At 57.5% G+C, this 16290-nt stretch overlaps 1 protein-coding gene across 2 annotated transcripts in view; it reads right to left on the bottom strand.

The window, feature by feature from the left end:
• PKP1 (plakophilin 1) overlaps nt 1-16290 on the bottom strand; it is a 37626-nt gene that overhangs the window by 13312 nt on the left and 8024 nt on the right. For both annotated transcript variants that reach the window (XM_066238980.1, XM_066238972.1), the window contains exons 2-3: nt 13360-13469; nt 922-1313 (exon numbers count right to left, since the gene is read on the bottom strand). In XM_066238980.1, the coding sequence (XP_066095077.1) occupies nt 922-1313; nt 13360-13469 (502 nt within the window). The remainder of the gene's footprint in view (nt 1-921; nt 1314-13359; nt 13470-16290) is intronic.

Below are 16290 nucleotides of genomic sequence, written 5' to 3'. Positions count from 1 at the left end.
TCAAGCTGATTCTTCTTACACAAAAAATTATTGCATCTGTTTCTTCTTCCTAGCCTCAGGGCCACTGCCTTCCTTCTGACCATGACCGCTGTCCTAGAGGCTGCAGTTAGAGACCCCACAACTGGCTCTCTTCTCCAAATTCCCCCATCCAGCATCCTACACCCATTTACCAGCTTAGCAGTCCCAAAACCCTGTTCACTGTGTTGTTCCCCTCAGTGGCTTCTCTGCTTCAGGGTCAAGGTCAGACACTTTTGACTGATATCTAAGGGCAATGGTTAGGTTGAACCATATGAAATGGCTGACAGTCAACTTTTTTTTTCTTTATTAAGAAATTAAATTTAATGGGGTGACACTGTCAACCTTTTCTGAGCCACATATCCAGCCATTACATACTTGAACCTAACAGTCTGGCTCTGCTGCGTCGGCCTCCCCTGGCCCTCACAGGGTCGGCTCCCGCAAGACCATGGTCCTCACTGTGTCCCTTCCCCCATCAGGGTACATTCCTACCCTCTTTCAGAAAACAGATAGAAATAAATGAGACACCAGACACTGGAGAGCAGAGGTTCTCAGACTCTCACATGAATCACAGCCCCTGCAGGGCCTATGACTGCACTCAGCACCAGCCCCTCTCCCAGGGCCCCGAGTCAGCAGGTCAGGGTGGGGCCTGGGAATGAGCATTTCTGACAAGTTACCCTGGATGCGGCATGCTTTGGGAGGCACGCTTTGGGAACTGCCAGAGTAGCTCACCTTCTCGAATCAGCCTCCCTGCAACCCTTCACCACCTCCACACACTCACATTTGCTTTGGTGTCTGGGTTCTGTGTGGGGCCCCTGCACACTGGAAACCCCCACAGGAGGAACAAGGACCACCCTGGTAGCCGGGCTGCCCCTGCTCCCTTGGCCTCAGCCCCACAGCACTCACTTGGAGCTGGCCCTCGAGTGCCCGAAGGACATGTCCTTGCTGCAGGAGTTGGGCGGGATGTACACAGGGTCCTGCTTGGAAGTGCAGGAGGGCGGGCGCACAGGGCACTTCTTGATGGGTTTCTGCCCACTGCAGGTGCTATAGAAGCTGTACCGGCTCTGGGTGGTCTTGTGGCCCTTGCTGCCCAGCGTGCCCTTGCGCAGGGTACCCCGCGGGTCGCAGTAGAGGTCCGGCTCACTACGGCTGGCCTTGATCTTCTGCAGGAAGCAGAAGTCGCTGCCCGCGCCTGTATGACAGCTGGCCCGGGGGTAGTGGCGGCCCCAGTTTTCCATCTGGCTGTAGGAACTGAAACGCCGGTTGTCAGTGTCCCGCTTGAGGGTCCCATTGTAGATCTGGCCGGAGAGACAGGGAGAAAAACTCAGCGGAGGTCTCCTTAGCCCTGTGGAAACGCTCACGGAACCCCAGAAGCCTGGGAGGGCACGGAACCAGAGACAGCATCAGATAGATCGTTTTTCAAACAAGAAGCTATGACCCGTGTTGGATGATGAAATCAGTTTAGCAGACTACGACCATCCTTTTAAAAAACAGACTAGAATAATAAAAAAAAGGAGGATAAAATGTCACAGTGCCCCGTGGGTGGTGACGATGTGCCCTTGGGATACCACATGTGGGCACTGGGCCACCCTATGGGATGTGGTTCTCACTGTGGGTTGCAGACAGAAACATGTGACCTCACGGTTCTAGTCCCATGTGGGAGGGGAGCCTGAGGCCCAGAGAGGAGAGCACCCTTCCTACAGTCAGTCACTCACAGAGGGCAGGGCAACAGGGGACCCAAGCCCATGTCCCCAGGTCCTTGTCCTGCTGTCCCATGTCATCCACAGACAGCAGTGGCTTCTGACATGACAGCCTTCCTTGGCTGTTGTTTGCAGCATAGGGTAATGTCTCCTGTCCTGGCCACCACTGTTTTCCACGGATACTTCTCTGCTAAACTCCTCACCTTGGCTGCCCCCTGCCAGGGCAACAAGCAAACCAGAACAGAGCCTCTGGGGGTCCACCTCAAAGGCCACAAGGGGAGAATCCTCCTGCTCCTGCGCCTTCTGTTAACAGAGGCAGGCAGGGCTGCAGGGCGGGGGCCTGGGGGCCTGGGGGCCTCCTGGGCTTTGTTGTCAGGCTCATTGTGGGGGGAAGGATCAATCCAACAGAAGAACATACAGCAGTGAGGTGCCCCCAGGGCTGTGTGAGCCCACCGGGGAGCCAGAATCCCTGGGAAGAACCCACAAAAACCAAGACACACACACAATGGACACACACCGTGGGAAGGAGCTGGGAATGGAGGTGGGAACAGAGCAGTCTGTGGAGGATCTTCCCGAGCTCCCAGGCTGGTCTACCTGTGCCAACTTGTCCTGAGACCAGAGGATCAACACGGAGCCTGATGGAACATCTCTACACAGGTGCTGCCGTGGGACCCACCTCTGCAGCAGCCTGGAGCCTGCTTGTCCCACCTAGGAGAGTGTGTGTGTGCGTGCCTGCGCGTGCACAGGGGAGGTCAGGCAACAGGGGTAACTCTCCTCCACACCAGATTTAGCCACGCAGGCTGGGGAGGCCTTACCCCCGGCCTGTCCCTGCTCCCCTCTGCAGGGAGAGCCTCCAGAGTGAGAACCCACCCGCAGGTCAAGCCCCCTGTCCTGCGTGGCCGCCCCAACTCAGAACCCACAGACTGTTAGCCTTGGCAACAGTGTTCCTGCCGACGCCACCCCTGCGCCCAGCTGTGCACTGGGGTAAACGTGGTTTCCTTCCCCATCTTGGGTCTCACCAGCCTCCCCCCCGGGGAGCTGGGGTGTGGGCATTGGGAGGGGCAGCTGGGCCATCCTGGGCCCAGGGAAGGAGGGGGGACTGCTCTGGGCACATGGAGATGAGGAATATGCACGCCTAGCAGATAACGCGCATGCTGTGCAATCCGGCCCATCCCCTTCACCTCTGTTCTCTCAGGAGCGGAAGGTGATAATGGCACTCGGAGGAAAAGCAAATGACTCCCCAACAGGACAGCTGGCTCAGCCTTAAATGGAAATACAACAGGAGTGGCCTGCTTCTGGGAAATGACCCTCCTTGGCGTCATCCCCGTCACCAGATGAGGCATCAAAGTGCTCACTCGTCCTGGCCTGGGCCCAGTGCCACTGGGTTCCTGCTGATGCCGCCTTGGAGGATTTTGGGCTTTACCCTCCTGGCTGGGGAAGGAGCAGGGGACAGCCCTGCCCACAGGGAGCCGTGCCTAATGGCGCCTGCAGAGGGACAGGTGTGGCGGGGCAGGTAGGGATACCCCTGGGCACTGCATTTCCCGGCCCCCTATCAGCCACACTCCACCCCGGCTGCTGGTGGGCTGTGCTGCCCGGTGGTGGTTGAGGGCAGCTGCCACCCAGCACCTCCATGCTCAGAGTGTCTGTGTCCTGGCAGAAGCCTCTGACCATCCCTCTTTTCCTATCTGGCTGGAATGGCTGTGGCACCCGGGGGACCCCAGGCTCATGCCTCCAGCTCACTGGGCTGAGACATTGCGGGTGCTCAGGAACGCGGGCTCCAGGGCCAGGCCGCTTGGGCTGAGCTCTGGCTGTGCCACTTGCCCAGTGGGCATTCTTGGGCAAGTTGCTTAAACCCTTGATTTCTTCACCTGCAAAGCTGGTGTCACAGTTGTGCCCAGAGAACCCAGTGAATGAATTTTCATGAAGCACTTGGGACATAAATGTCTGTCCCAAAGGCACATCTGTATCCCATTGACACTCAGACCAGGGATGAAGGCTTCCCAGCCGAGGCTGCACCCAGATGGGCTCTCAGGTTGGCATAGTAGGGGCATGAGCCCTGAAGCCAGGGCAGCCCAAGAAAAGGGTCCACACATGTCCTTAGGGTCCCATGCTGGTCTCACCCAACAGCCACAGGTAAGGTCTCAATTGTCTCAGAAAAACAAAGGTGCGTGGTCCACCCAGGTGGCACACAAGCAAGGCCAGGCTTCATGGTGGATCGGTGTGGGTGAAGTCGGCGGCATTCCAGGAGGACTATTCTTTTCCGCTCAAGGTGCCCCGAGCATGGCAGACCCCCCAGGCCCTAAAAGCCAGTAATGTCTCACGGTTCTGGTGACTAACAAGAACGTCCCCTCCCTCCCGAACACTTCTTCCCAGGTCTTATGAGCAGCTGTAGCGGAGCCGACGCATGGGCGGCGTGCACACACCTGTCTGCAGCCGGTGGGAGAACCCAGCTGTGGGCGCCGGGTCCTGGGCACCCCACACTCAGATAGCGATCTGCTGGCAGCCTCCTCTCTCTGAATACAAAGGACCATGAGACACACACACACCCCTTGTCTGGTTGTCTCGAGCTGACCTGGGAAACTCAGGTGAGACAATGGGAACATTCCAAAGGCAGGGAACCCAACTTCTGGGGACCCCTCAACCACAAAGCAGACTGGGCTGGACATCAAGGGGGAGCCTAGGATGGGTGACCAAGGGGGCTATCAGGGGAGCCAACACTTGGCCCCACCTTCCAATTCTGCTAATGACCTTGGCCTTGTGCTCATCCCGCTCTCTGCCCTTCCCTCCTCCTTTCTTGGACATGTGAGAGTTTACCTTCCCACCCCTCACCCTCCCCAGAGTGCTCCTCAGCCCAATGCCTTCTTCTCTTCCTTTCCTCCTAAGTCAGGAAGCTCTCAGTAGGCAAGGGGATCATCCTTGACGGTGACCAGACCAAACTAGAGCAGGGCCTCAAAGCACTAGACGCAGCTCCATTCAGTCCAAAGAGACCCCCAACTCTTAGAGCTCGAGGTCGTCGCCCAAGACAGTGACTAATGTACAGGAAGGGGTGGCTTCTTCTCTCCTCCCTCCTGAGAACATTTCCAATTCCTCCCTGCGCACTCCTATGCCCAGACTGAGCCCAGCTCGTTGGCTCTCCACCGGACAGCTCTGGGGGCCTCCCATCAGCCCCACCCAGTCTGCAGGGCCTGGCGCCGACCAGTGGTGCCAACACCTTGACCTTCCTGAGACAAGGCTTTCATTAGCCTTTGTCTGCTTGGGAGCCTGCAGTGCTTCTCTGCTTAGGGACAAGACACACACCCTGGTCTGGTCCCTCCCAGACCACTGCTCATGCAGCCCTGTGACATCTGCCTGTCCCAGCCTTTCTTCTCCTGCTCTGACTATCTCCCATCCTGGGGACCTTGCCTCGCCCCTCCTCCCAAAGCCTGAACTTCTCCAAGGCCACCAATCTGCATGTTACCTCTGCAAAGCCTGCTCTGACCTCCCTACAGCCTTTCTCTGGGCACCTCTGAGTGACTCTCACACCCAGCAGCCTGTGGACCTGGGTACTCTCCAGGGCAGGGCTGGGCTCTCAGTACTCAGGAGAAGGGACTCTGTGCTGGGGACAGAGACTCAGGCTGCTAAATGGCATGGGGTGCTCTTGGTCCTCAGGGACACAGGGGAGCCTCTGTCCACTCAATGAACTGCTTGGAGGCAGGTGAGCCAGTTGAGGAGGGGTTCCAGCATGAGACCAGACTGGCATGGTCCATGGGTCTTCCCTGAGCCCCTTGACCTGATGACAGCAGCTGGTTGGCCATGTCCAGAGAGCCCTATTCCAGCCCGAGCTGACCAGCTGCTTGGTCCCTGGAGAGCCAGGTATGTGTTGGGCAGGCCAAGATGAAAAGACTGTCTAGTCCCCGGCGATTAGCCTATGTGAAACCAAGCTTCTTCCAATGGGGTGTGGCTGGCCAAACCGGCTTTACAGGGGGGCACACCCTGCTCCTCCCTGCCCAGCACACACCCAGCAAAGAGCCAGGCAGGGCCCTCCCCAATGCCCTTCTCATGAGAGCAACACACACAGTGACACGGGGTCCTCGAGCCCCTTGGACCTGGTAAGGACTCTCCTGACAGAGGGCCTTGCCCGGGAAACCCCCCAGACAGGAACCATTGTCCTATTGCTCCCTACTTGATGCCCTGTAGACCCTTCTGGGATTTGGGTTAAGTCTTGGCAGAGCCAGCCAGCCACAGGATGGCGAGAGGTCCTCTGTGTGTCGCTGGCAGCTCCGTTCCACCCTCTCCAGGGGTCTATAGAATGCGGGTCCTCTTTCAGCCAGGGCTGCCCAGAATGAGGCCCTCGGGGGCCTCAGGGCTGGAAGCTCAGGGTGGGGGCTGGCTGCTAACTCAGCAGTGTGGGGTAGCGTGGGAGTCACTGAGCCTGAGTCACCAGAGCTGGGACCTCAGCAGGGGGCGTGCCGGTTTCCGCCTCCTCGCGAGTACCACACCCTTGTGGCCAGGAGCAGGGGTCCCACCACTGGCTGTCTCTGCTTTCTTTCCCCTTGTGTAAAGTGAGGAGGACAGACAGGCCCGACTGCTCAGAAGTCCTGATGCCCGTTGGGCATGGAGGGTGTGCGCGCACATTCACACACACGCATGCACGCACATGCACACACACATACCTGCCCATAAGGGACACACGTCACTGCGCTGGGGTGCACTCAGGGAGGGGAGGTCTTTGGAAGTTCCTTGAGTACATCCTAAGAACGCCTTAGCAGGCACGGTGCTTCCCAGTTTGCAAACAGCTTCCTCATTCACCGTCCTGTTGTTGCCCAGCAGCACCCAGTCTCCCGCCAGGCCGGTGTCCATCTGCTCTGTTAGCCCATGGAGCCTGGACAACTTGAGGCTGGGCCGAGGTCACACAGCTAGGATGGGGCAGCCCCTGAACCAGGACTCAACCTCCAATCTCCCTCCTCCCATGTCCACCCTCCAGCCACTCAGCCACCAGCGTCTGGTGACGTGAATGAAGTCTGAATGGTGACCCCTGAAGGAACCCCCCAGATCTGCTGGGTTGCTGCTGGTCCTGACACCTCCCCAGGGGTCCCACAGACAAAGAGATCTTGGCAGACAGTCAGGAGGAGGGTAGCTGCTCAGCTGTGTGACATGACTCTGCTTCTCAAGATCAACCTGGCTCAGTGCCGGGGGACAAAGCCATGAGCCACCTCCATCCGTGTTTGTGCGGGAGGGGTAGGAAGGGAGGGCTCCCCATGAGCCCGAAGCTGCTTCCCTCCCCAGTTGTCTGTCAACGGCTCCTCCCCATTTGAATTATCTTAGCTGAGTTAGCTCTCCCTTTGGCTGGAAGAGGCTCTGCAGAGACATGCCGGGGCCCTGGGGCAAGCTGAGCCTGTCCCTAAGAAGGGTGAAGACAGCCCTCCATCCCACTGGGGAAAACAGCTGTGTTGGTCTCCCTGAGCCCTAGGATACAAAGAAAACTCAAACCGGAAAACAGGTGCCGGAAGACCCACCAGGACTTTGTGGTCATGTCCCTCCTCAGTGTCCCCAGCTGCTGGCCTGGACACACCTGCCCTGCCCAGCAGGAGAGACACCCGGACTCACTCCTCTAGGGACCTGGCAGCTTCTCATGCCCCTCCCCCCACATATACACAGCCTACAAAGCCCACTGGGCTCTAGACTTGGTCTCATCCCATCTGCTGAGGTACACAGTGAGCTTAGCCCTTCTCTGTGGCTTGACTTTCCCGCACATGGAGTCTAGCCAACAACACCAGCTCACCTGCTGGTCTCACAAAGATGGGAGGAGTGGGTGAGGGGTAGGGTGAGACCATGATGCTCTATGTATGTTCAAAATGCTGTACCTGCTTAAGGATTATTAAATGGGGGGGAGGGGATTCTAAAGACTGGACTTCTCCCACATAAGGGCCACTGAATACAGTCAAGGGGTGCTGGAGCAGGTCCCGCCTGTGACCCCAGAACCTGAGGGCTCACCCCAAAACCTTCAGGACACTGGGGCCTGGGGCTGGGCAAGGCTTGGAGGTCACCTGGTCCTGCGACCATCTGTAGACAAGGACACGAGTCTGGGACAGGCTACAGTGAGCTGGCCTGCGACAGCTAGCATGTCATCACATCCTCCCTGATTCTGCTCTTCTTTGGGTGATTTTACCGGCTCTCAGGACTGGAAGACTTATTGGTTGGGTAGCTGAGTCCTCGCCGAGGCCAAAGGGAAAAAAAAGCCCAAAACAATACTCCACTAATTTCCCTCTGAAGCAAAATAAAGAAGTTTACAATTACCCTCGATTCTCCAAGTCTCCCTTCTATCGTTTCAGAGGCCCTATGCTGAATCTGTGTGTGAGGACATGGGCCAGGGGAACACAGCCACCTGTGTGGACTTCCTATCCATCAGGGGGGAGGCTGTACCTTGGTCCACCCCAGCATTACCTGCGGAGCTCCCCAGCGACCAGACGGAAGTGATGGAGACTTGTGCATTGGTTAAGCTGAAGGAAACATCCGTGGGGCCGTGTCTGTCATGAAGAGAGTGGCACGCCTCCCTGTGGACCATCAGGGAGGGCCCACTGCAGACTGTGCCCCCCAGCTGGCAAAGCCCAATGCCTCCACCAGCTAGCCAGCTGCCACTCTGAGTCTCTTGGCAGGGACCTCCCTCCCTGAATGTTCAGACCAAATTGCCTGGCTTCGCCTGTCCATGTAGGACTTATAGGTGAGATTCTGCCTTCTCCTGGGGGCCTGGCACACTTCACTGGGGCTGGAAGCAGGCCCCCAGGCACTGGTTACAGAAGGCCAAGGAGCCAGCAATGTGCACCCAGCTGCTCTCCTTGGGGACCAGTCAGAAAGCAGGTCCCAGGGTTACTGTCTAGCCAAGCCCCAAGCCCAGGAGCATTTCTCCCGGGTCTCCCTCCCCCCTGCTAAGGGTGGCCCTCTCTCCTCTCACACCTGGGCCCAGGTCATCTTCACCTGGAGCTCACCCTTGGGCATCACTTGCATTGATTTGCTGGTACCATGGGCCCCTCCTCTGCAAACCACAGCGCCGACATGGGGGACATATTCTCACTTCTCTGAGCAAGCACACAGGATACAGGATGTCAGGGCTGTGAGGAGCTAGTTTGAGCAATGGATGATACACCCGAGTCCAGAGAGTCACCTGGGCAGTGATGGAGGACCCTGTGCCCCGGCCTCACCCAAACCTCAGCACAGAGGAGGGACCTCAGGCTTCTCTGAGATTCAGAGAAGCTCCTCCCACTCAGCTCCAGCTCCAGGGCAGCAGGACTTCTCCCCTGGAGGCAGACCACCCCAGTGGACAGCAGCTTAGGGAGAGGGCTCATCCCCAGGCGACACTCCAGGCATGGGTATCTGCTACAGTTTAAGTACAGGGAGTGCCTCCAGCTCAAGCAAAGTGTCCGTAAAAACAAGCCAAGGAGCTAGCTGCTTTGTATGTGTGTGTGTGTGTGGGGGGGGGGGGGCAGCTCCCCGACTCCTCTCTCCAGCACATTCTGTCCCTCAGCAAGTGCGATTGCTGTCTCTTCTTGTTGGGTGAGAGCCTGGGGTGCTCCTGGGACCCTCCTACCTCCCAGGGCTGGGTGGCAGTGAGTCACACGCTGGCACAGGGGCCCGGAGTTGGCAAACACATCCATTGCTTGCCTGCTGGAGAGGCAGAGGGAGCCTGTGCTCCTTGCTTCCCTGCCCAGGACTCTGCCTGGGACTCTGGCTGGTGCCTCTAGGGAGCAGCACCAGAGCTGAGAAGTGGGAGCCTAAGAGAGGACAGGCCCAGAGCAGAAGGAAGTGAGGCCTGTGGCCTCGTCCTCTTGCGGGGGCTAATTAGCTGCCTATCCTGGAGTAGCTCCGGTGAGGTCAGGGAGGAAGGGCAGCCTGAAAGAGAGGTCTCAGCAGGAGGGGCTGCCCCCTGGCCCTGGGGAGACCACCACGCAGCTTTGGGCCATATGTCCCTGCAGCTACGCAGTCCGCTCTCGAGCTACACAGAGCCCTGAGGAGGTGGGATGGAATGGATCCTCGCCATTATCTGGTCCAGCTGCCTTGCTCCACGGATGAGAACATCGGGGTCTGGAGCAGGGAAGGTTGTCGGGTCTCCGGGCAGGTAGCAGCCCAGCTAAGCCAAGAATCCAGGCCTCCCATGGCTGACCTGAGATGCCATGTCCACCACCCTTACGGCCTCTTGAAAGAGGGATTTTCACCCATTTCCAAGCTGGGCAAGCCGAGGACACTCAGGTTCAGAACTTGCCTAGAGTCACACAGCTTGTTAAGGGGCTTGACCCCATGAACAGCCTGTGCTAACTGTGGGTAGGTCTGTTCCTCGTCTCCCAGGGCTCTGTGGCTGCCCCTCAGCCGCGTCCGGCCCATGTGGACACTCCACGTACTGGCTAGCTGGGGAGCGCCACGCCTGGGTCTCCTCTCCCCTGTGGCAGCTATGTGGGACCCCAGAAGGCAGTCCAGAAGGGAGGTTCAGCCAGATGGCTGTGGTCCCATCGAGCCTCCTTCGTGATGGGGTCGCCCAACACAGACGTGTCAGCTTGTCGAGTGCAGCTGAGAAGGGCAGGGAGACAGACTGCTGGTGATCCCTGGCTGAAAGCTAAGGAATGAAGTACATGAACAGGACAAAGGCCTGTTCCTGGGGACCGTCCCCTCATGGGCACCAACAGCATGTAACTGAGCTTGCGGGGGTGGAGGGGGTGGGGATTCACTGGAGCAGCCACGCTGCGCCCTGAGCCAGACCTCCTGCCTGACTATGGAGCAGCTCCTAGCCAGGTGGGCTTGTGTAACCCTTACCAAACATACCTCATTTGATGGGTGACCCCATCTTGATTTTTACACAGGGAAACCTGTCCAGCAGGGCAGGAACTGACGGACAGGAGACTGTCATCTCAAGCCAGAAACATTCCCTGGGATCAAACCCGTCCACCTGCCTCAGCTTCACCAAGAACAAACCCATGTGGTGGGAGCCCTTGTCAGCTTTTGGAAGGGAAGAGCTATGGCTTCTACCGCCTCCAGCGCATCCTGGTCTCAGGGGGCCCAGAGGAAGGTATGAGGACCCCTAACAGGCCAAACGGCCTCCATTTCTTATCAGAAGCAGCCACAGCCTGAGCCCCTGTCCTGGGAGTAGGGACATGCAGGGGGTTTTGTTTTCATTATAGGGCATGAGGGGGCAGATGCCTGACCTATGGTTGCAGACACAACGAATGACTATAAAACATCCAGTTCAATGTGAATTTCAGAACAATAACCAGTCACATTTTAGTACTATAACCATGTCCCCAATATGGCACTTGATCCGATCCCCTATTAGTGCTGATCACTGAGTAATCCAGCCCGAGCCTAGGAAGAAGAAGAAAAAAGACTCCCCTGGCTCCTGAGAGGACACTGTGGACAATTCAGTTAAAAATTTTTTTAGAGTATCCAGGACGACACTGAGAGATGGGAGTGTTGGCGTGCTCACCCAGGGCCGCAGCTGACGCCCGTTCCGTCAGCCTGTCTGCAGAGGTGCTTCTCCCAGTGGGACTGCAGTTCACTGAAGGCGAAGACAGCCTCTTTGTCAGCATCCACCTGGCTCTGGCCGGGGCCCCACGGCTGCTCAGGCCCAGCTGGCAGAACACGGTCCTGCTGACAAGACCTGTGCTGACAGCTGCACCCTGCTTCCCTGGGGCCCTGCACCCCTCTGCCCGGGCCCTTTGCTTTACCCAGTTCTTGGCCTACTCTAGGCCTGACTCCAATATTAATCATTCCATTTCCTCCTCCTGCACCCTCCCTCTGCCAAATCTCTGTGCGTGCTCAGCTCCTGCAGTTCCCAGAGGCTCTCCTGAACCGAGAGGAGGCAGGATGTGCCCCAGCAGCTGCCCCATCGTGAGTCATGTCTGAGGTCCCACCAGCCAAGGCGGGGCGAGAAGGATGGGCCTTCGGGTGCAGCGCGGGAAAGGGCAGGAATTTTTCTTGGTGGTTGGGAAAATAGGCAGTGGGCTGAGGGGGACCATCCAGAGCACCAAGAGCTGGTGGGTTTGAGTTAAATGACCAGAATAAATGCTCACCATGGGCCAGGTGGCCATGTTTACAGTGCTTGGTTACAAACGTTCAATTCACGTTCGTAACTAAGTTGGTCAGACTTGGGAGCTAATGCAATAAAGTATGGACCTGGGAGTAAGACACACACCAGGTTTCAGCATCCCCATTTCACAGAGGGGAACACTGCCCCCCCCCCCAGAGCAGTTCAAAGGTTTCTCTGGAACCCTAGAGCCAGGACCAAGCCTCCTTGTACCACCTGCATCATCAGCACGATCGTGCATCGCGATGGCTGGTCCCATCCAGCCATCTGCCCTCCTCTGTCTCCCCTAAGCCTAACCCTGCATGAACAGGTCATTTGCACAGTGTCTGTCTGGTCACCACAGTGGGTCAAAGCCCTCAATTCACACACATGCCTGACTCGCCAGCTCACCGGTCTCTGTCACCTGTACTTACGTTGCACCAAGCCTATCCATCAACATTAAGGATCAGAAAATACAGGGGTAGTAAACTTTCGGCAAACCAAGCTACTTTGAGTCTCTGACCAATAACACGCCAGACACACATGTTCTCCGAACTTAGCCCCAACAAAACCTAGGGAGGAAGGGGTTGTGCCCACGACAAAGCAACACCTGGCTTATGAGCCGCCCACTGTCCCCTGCTCAGGACCCTGGCAATCAGGGTGACACCTGTGAGCAGTGCTGCTGAGATCTCGGAGCCCTGTGAAGACAACACCTCAGTTCCCTACGGAAAAGCAGCCTCCGTCCCCACCTGCGTGGTGTTTCGAGGGCCTCACCAAAGAGTTTCTGATAACAGTACAGGCTCAGATTGAAATCAGAAAAAATAAGTAAAAGTCATAGAATTGGGGGGGGGGGCTAGGAGAAACCTTGGGTGTCACACAGAAGGACAGTGCTCGGCCAGCATGCAAGGGTCTAGAATCATCTCTACCCGTGCTTCTGAAAAAAACCCAAAAAAACCCTGAAGTCGAATTAAACTCTATTTTTTTATACACATTATTGTATGTAATCCTGGTGTTCACCCCAGGAGGTAGGCTTTGTTATGTCCGTTTTGCCCATGAGGAACTGGCAGAGCTCGACTTTGAAGCCTGCTGTGTCCCCCTTATGACCTCGAGCCAGCCTTCACTTGGGGCTAAGTTTGGAGTCACTGCAGTGGACGTATGCTGCTGGCCTCAGGGGACTTTCTAGAGCCCCCCAATCCCCTCCTTGGTCACCAGCACATACTAAGTCAAAGATCCCTTCAGAATTTTCCTGGAAACATCTCATGTAATCCACCAAAAAATGGACCCCAAGAATTCACGTCCGTGACGGGATCGAATCAGACTACAGAATGGACTTTTAAAGTGGTCTCTTCTTGATGCTTTTAAGGAAATTTTCTCATGTGTGACGTTCAGAAATACCCAGCCAGCCCAAACCAGAGGTGAATTAACAGCCCCCTAGGAAATCCTGGCCAGGCCAGGGATCCAGGTCCAAGTTGTTGTTGTTTTTTGGAGGGGGGGGTCTCATCCCATGGAGTCCCTTCCCCATGTCATTCCTCTTAGCAACAGTGAGGTTTTCTGCACCACAGATCCCAAACCGCCCCCAAACATCCCAGGCGTCTCCACGCAGCTGCAGCTCCTTACCGGGTAGCCCCACGCGCTGCCGTTCCCCGCCTGGTACTTGGAATAGTAGCTGCTCCGGCTGGTGGTCCCGTAGTTGTTGTAATTGTCTGCCAGGCCGTCGTACATAGAACCTGCGGCAAAGGCAGGGGGTTAGGGCCGTGGCGGCTGCGCTCCTTGCTGGGCATCCCTCCGGTCCAGGTCCACCACACCCCGCCAAGGAGACCAAGTCTGCACTGGTAGAGGAGTGCCTGTCTTCCCTACTCCATCCCCTCCACGGGCAAGGGCAAGCCCCATGGGCAGCTGCAGGGACACTCCAGAGTCTCGGGCAACACCCTCCTGGGGACCCAACGGCTCCTGGGATGCGACGTAGGTTGACACCCACAGGTCAGGAGCTGGCCCGGAGGGCCATGGAGTAATGCCATTCCATTCCAGGGAATCACAGCCCCACATTCTACAAAGGTAAGCTTCCCACTCGAGGAGGACAGGCAGGATGTGGGCATGCTGGGTTCAGAGCCTCAGGGCCAAGGCCACAGAGCAGGGATGGCTTCTTGGTGTCCACTCTAGGGCAGGACTCTGGTTCCAACCTCAGCCCAGTCCCCACTAGCGGCGAGGGGACCTCCCACCCCTTCCTGTAAGTCTTAGCTGCTCCAGTTGGTGAAGGGGGTGGCCATCAACCTCAAAGGCCCCGATGAGGATTAATTAGTGTTTTCTAATTAAGGCCTGGAGGACCATGGAGACCCACAATGACAGGCTTCGCAGGAGGACAGAGTGTCATTAGGGTTATTAAAGCAGCAAGGTGGCTTTGCGTCACAGGAAGCAGAAATGGATTTGGGTTCCTTAGTGGGGCCACCCCTCTCCCCTTCACCAAACAGCAGTGGGGCCCTACAGGACAGTCCCTACAGTCCTGGAGACAGGGCTGATGGTGACAGGCCATGACCTTGCTCACACCAGGTTCCTCGCGGACTCGGCCATTTCTCAGTGACCTCAACCATCAGTCTCAGCCACAGTTCAAAGCCAAGCTCCGGACCTCATGCCCTCCAGGAAGCCTTGCTTGACCAGCCCTGCCCAAGGCCAACCCTGCCCCCTCTAAACACAGGCTGCCCTGCTCTCTGTGGACACGTCACATCTTGCCTGGTGTCCCATTTCCAACACTGACTGCTGTACGAGGGACGTCTGTGACAGGGATGTCCTGGGCCAGGTTTGCCCCACCCTCTTGCTAAATGATAGTCTCTGTGTGGGATCCGTGAGGGCCTCCTACGGGGGACAAGCACATTTTCTTCCCAAAATGATGGTCAGACTGCAGAGCTAGAGGCCCTGTGTAGGGGGGAAGGGTTTGCAGGTGGTCTCACCTGGTAAGCCAGCCCCTCCTCCACCTACCAAACCCACTCAGGCCCCCCAAGCCTTTGGGGCAGTGGGCTGGACATTCTAAATGTGGCCGGCATCCCAACTGCTGCCACCTCCTCCATGCGAGCCACCCTGTGGCTCAGAGGCCAGGGCATTGCCCCGAACCCCACCCCCCAATCACTGATCAACTGGTCGTTAGGGCCCTGGGAGCCCAGGTGTCCACATGCTGTGCTCTGGCATCTGGGCAGGTCATGTGCTCTCTCCAGTCCTCAGCCTCCTCTTCTGTAAGAGGAAGGGGTTGGCCTGTATTCCCCTCAAAGTTCTCACACGGCTCCAAAGTCCCATGGTGGGGTGATCACAGTAACCTGGGCCTGATAGCCTCCAGGAAAACTCGACTTCTCTTTTCCAAGGTTCGGGTCCGTTCCAAGGACAGATCTCAGAGCTCCCCCACCACCTCCCTGGCTGCCTGCCCCCAGGTCCTCCAGGCCCAGCCTGTCCCTGACTCCCCCAGGGACATCCCTCGGAGTCTCTGACTTGCTCCCAGCTCCTTGCTGAGTGCCCTGGACTGAGTTGCCCCTCTGGGACGGCGGCCTTTGTCGGGAAGCAATGCCACAGGCTCACGCTCCCCCAGGAAGGGACTGCGGCCAGGCACACAGCCCAGTCCCCTCCCTCCAGCCCACCTCTGGCAGCCCTCACGAGACTTGACAGGCTCAAGTTCATTTGGCTGCTGCCCCACAAGCAGGGATTTCTCACCAAAGGGCAGGCATGGGTCAGCCAGCGGCTTTCGGATGGAAAATCTGGGCGGTGACAGCGTCCTCGGGAGGGGCCCCAGGAGGCCTCCTGCGAGGAAAGGCGGGCTCCCACGGGCCTCCGCCCCTTCTCCAGATGAAACCTGTCAGCACTGATGTCACTCACGCCCTCGGTCATCGAGGGAACATCTGCTACTCCCTCCACAGCCTGCACCTGCCCACCTCCCTCTCACATATTCTTCTCCCTGTGGCTGGCGGGGGGTTCCAGGGTCCTCTGCCACAAAGGTGGAGGTGGGAGTTGGGGGGGGACAAGGCCACCTGTGGAATTCTAGTCTCCATCTCCCAGTGGTGACTTTGGTGTTGACAGGTATGGACGTATAACTGCCACTTCCAGTTGGGCCAAGTTTCCCCAGAGCTCTTGAAGGCAGCCCTTAAGTTCCATGAGAAACTGGGGGGGTGGAGGGGGGGGGTCAGACCTCCTGACTCCCACCTTAAGCTGCTTTGCTCAGCCTCCTTGGGAGAACAAGGCTGCCATCACACCAGCCACATCAGAGAAACTCTGCTTCTCTGGCAGAAGGTTGCAGTTCTCAGGCCCAAGGGGCGGGGAGAGGAGTCCAGAGACTTCACACCTTGTGGTGTGTCTCATAACCAAAGATGCAGGTGGGAGGCGAGCTCTGTCTAGAACAGAGAGTTGCTTCCACAGTAGAAGAGACTCCCCCTTCTCCTGACCATGGTGGGGGCCGGCTGATGGGTACTAGTAGCCTTGCAAAGTCAAGTTTGACAGCCAGGACACAGGGCTTTCCCATGGGAGTAATGGAGCTAAGGGTGAGAGCTCTCCTGTCTCCCCCTGGTCCCCAAC

Source organism: Saccopteryx bilineata, chromosome 1 (assembly GCF_036850765.1).
Source record: "Saccopteryx bilineata isolate mSacBil1 chromosome 1, mSacBil1_pri_phased_curated, whole genome shotgun sequence".
Classification (NCBI taxonomy): Eukaryota; Metazoa; Chordata; class Mammalia; order Chiroptera; family Emballonuridae; genus Saccopteryx; species Saccopteryx bilineata.
Note: the sequence above shows the minus strand (reverse complement) of the source record. Positions and strands in the feature narration are given on the sequence as shown.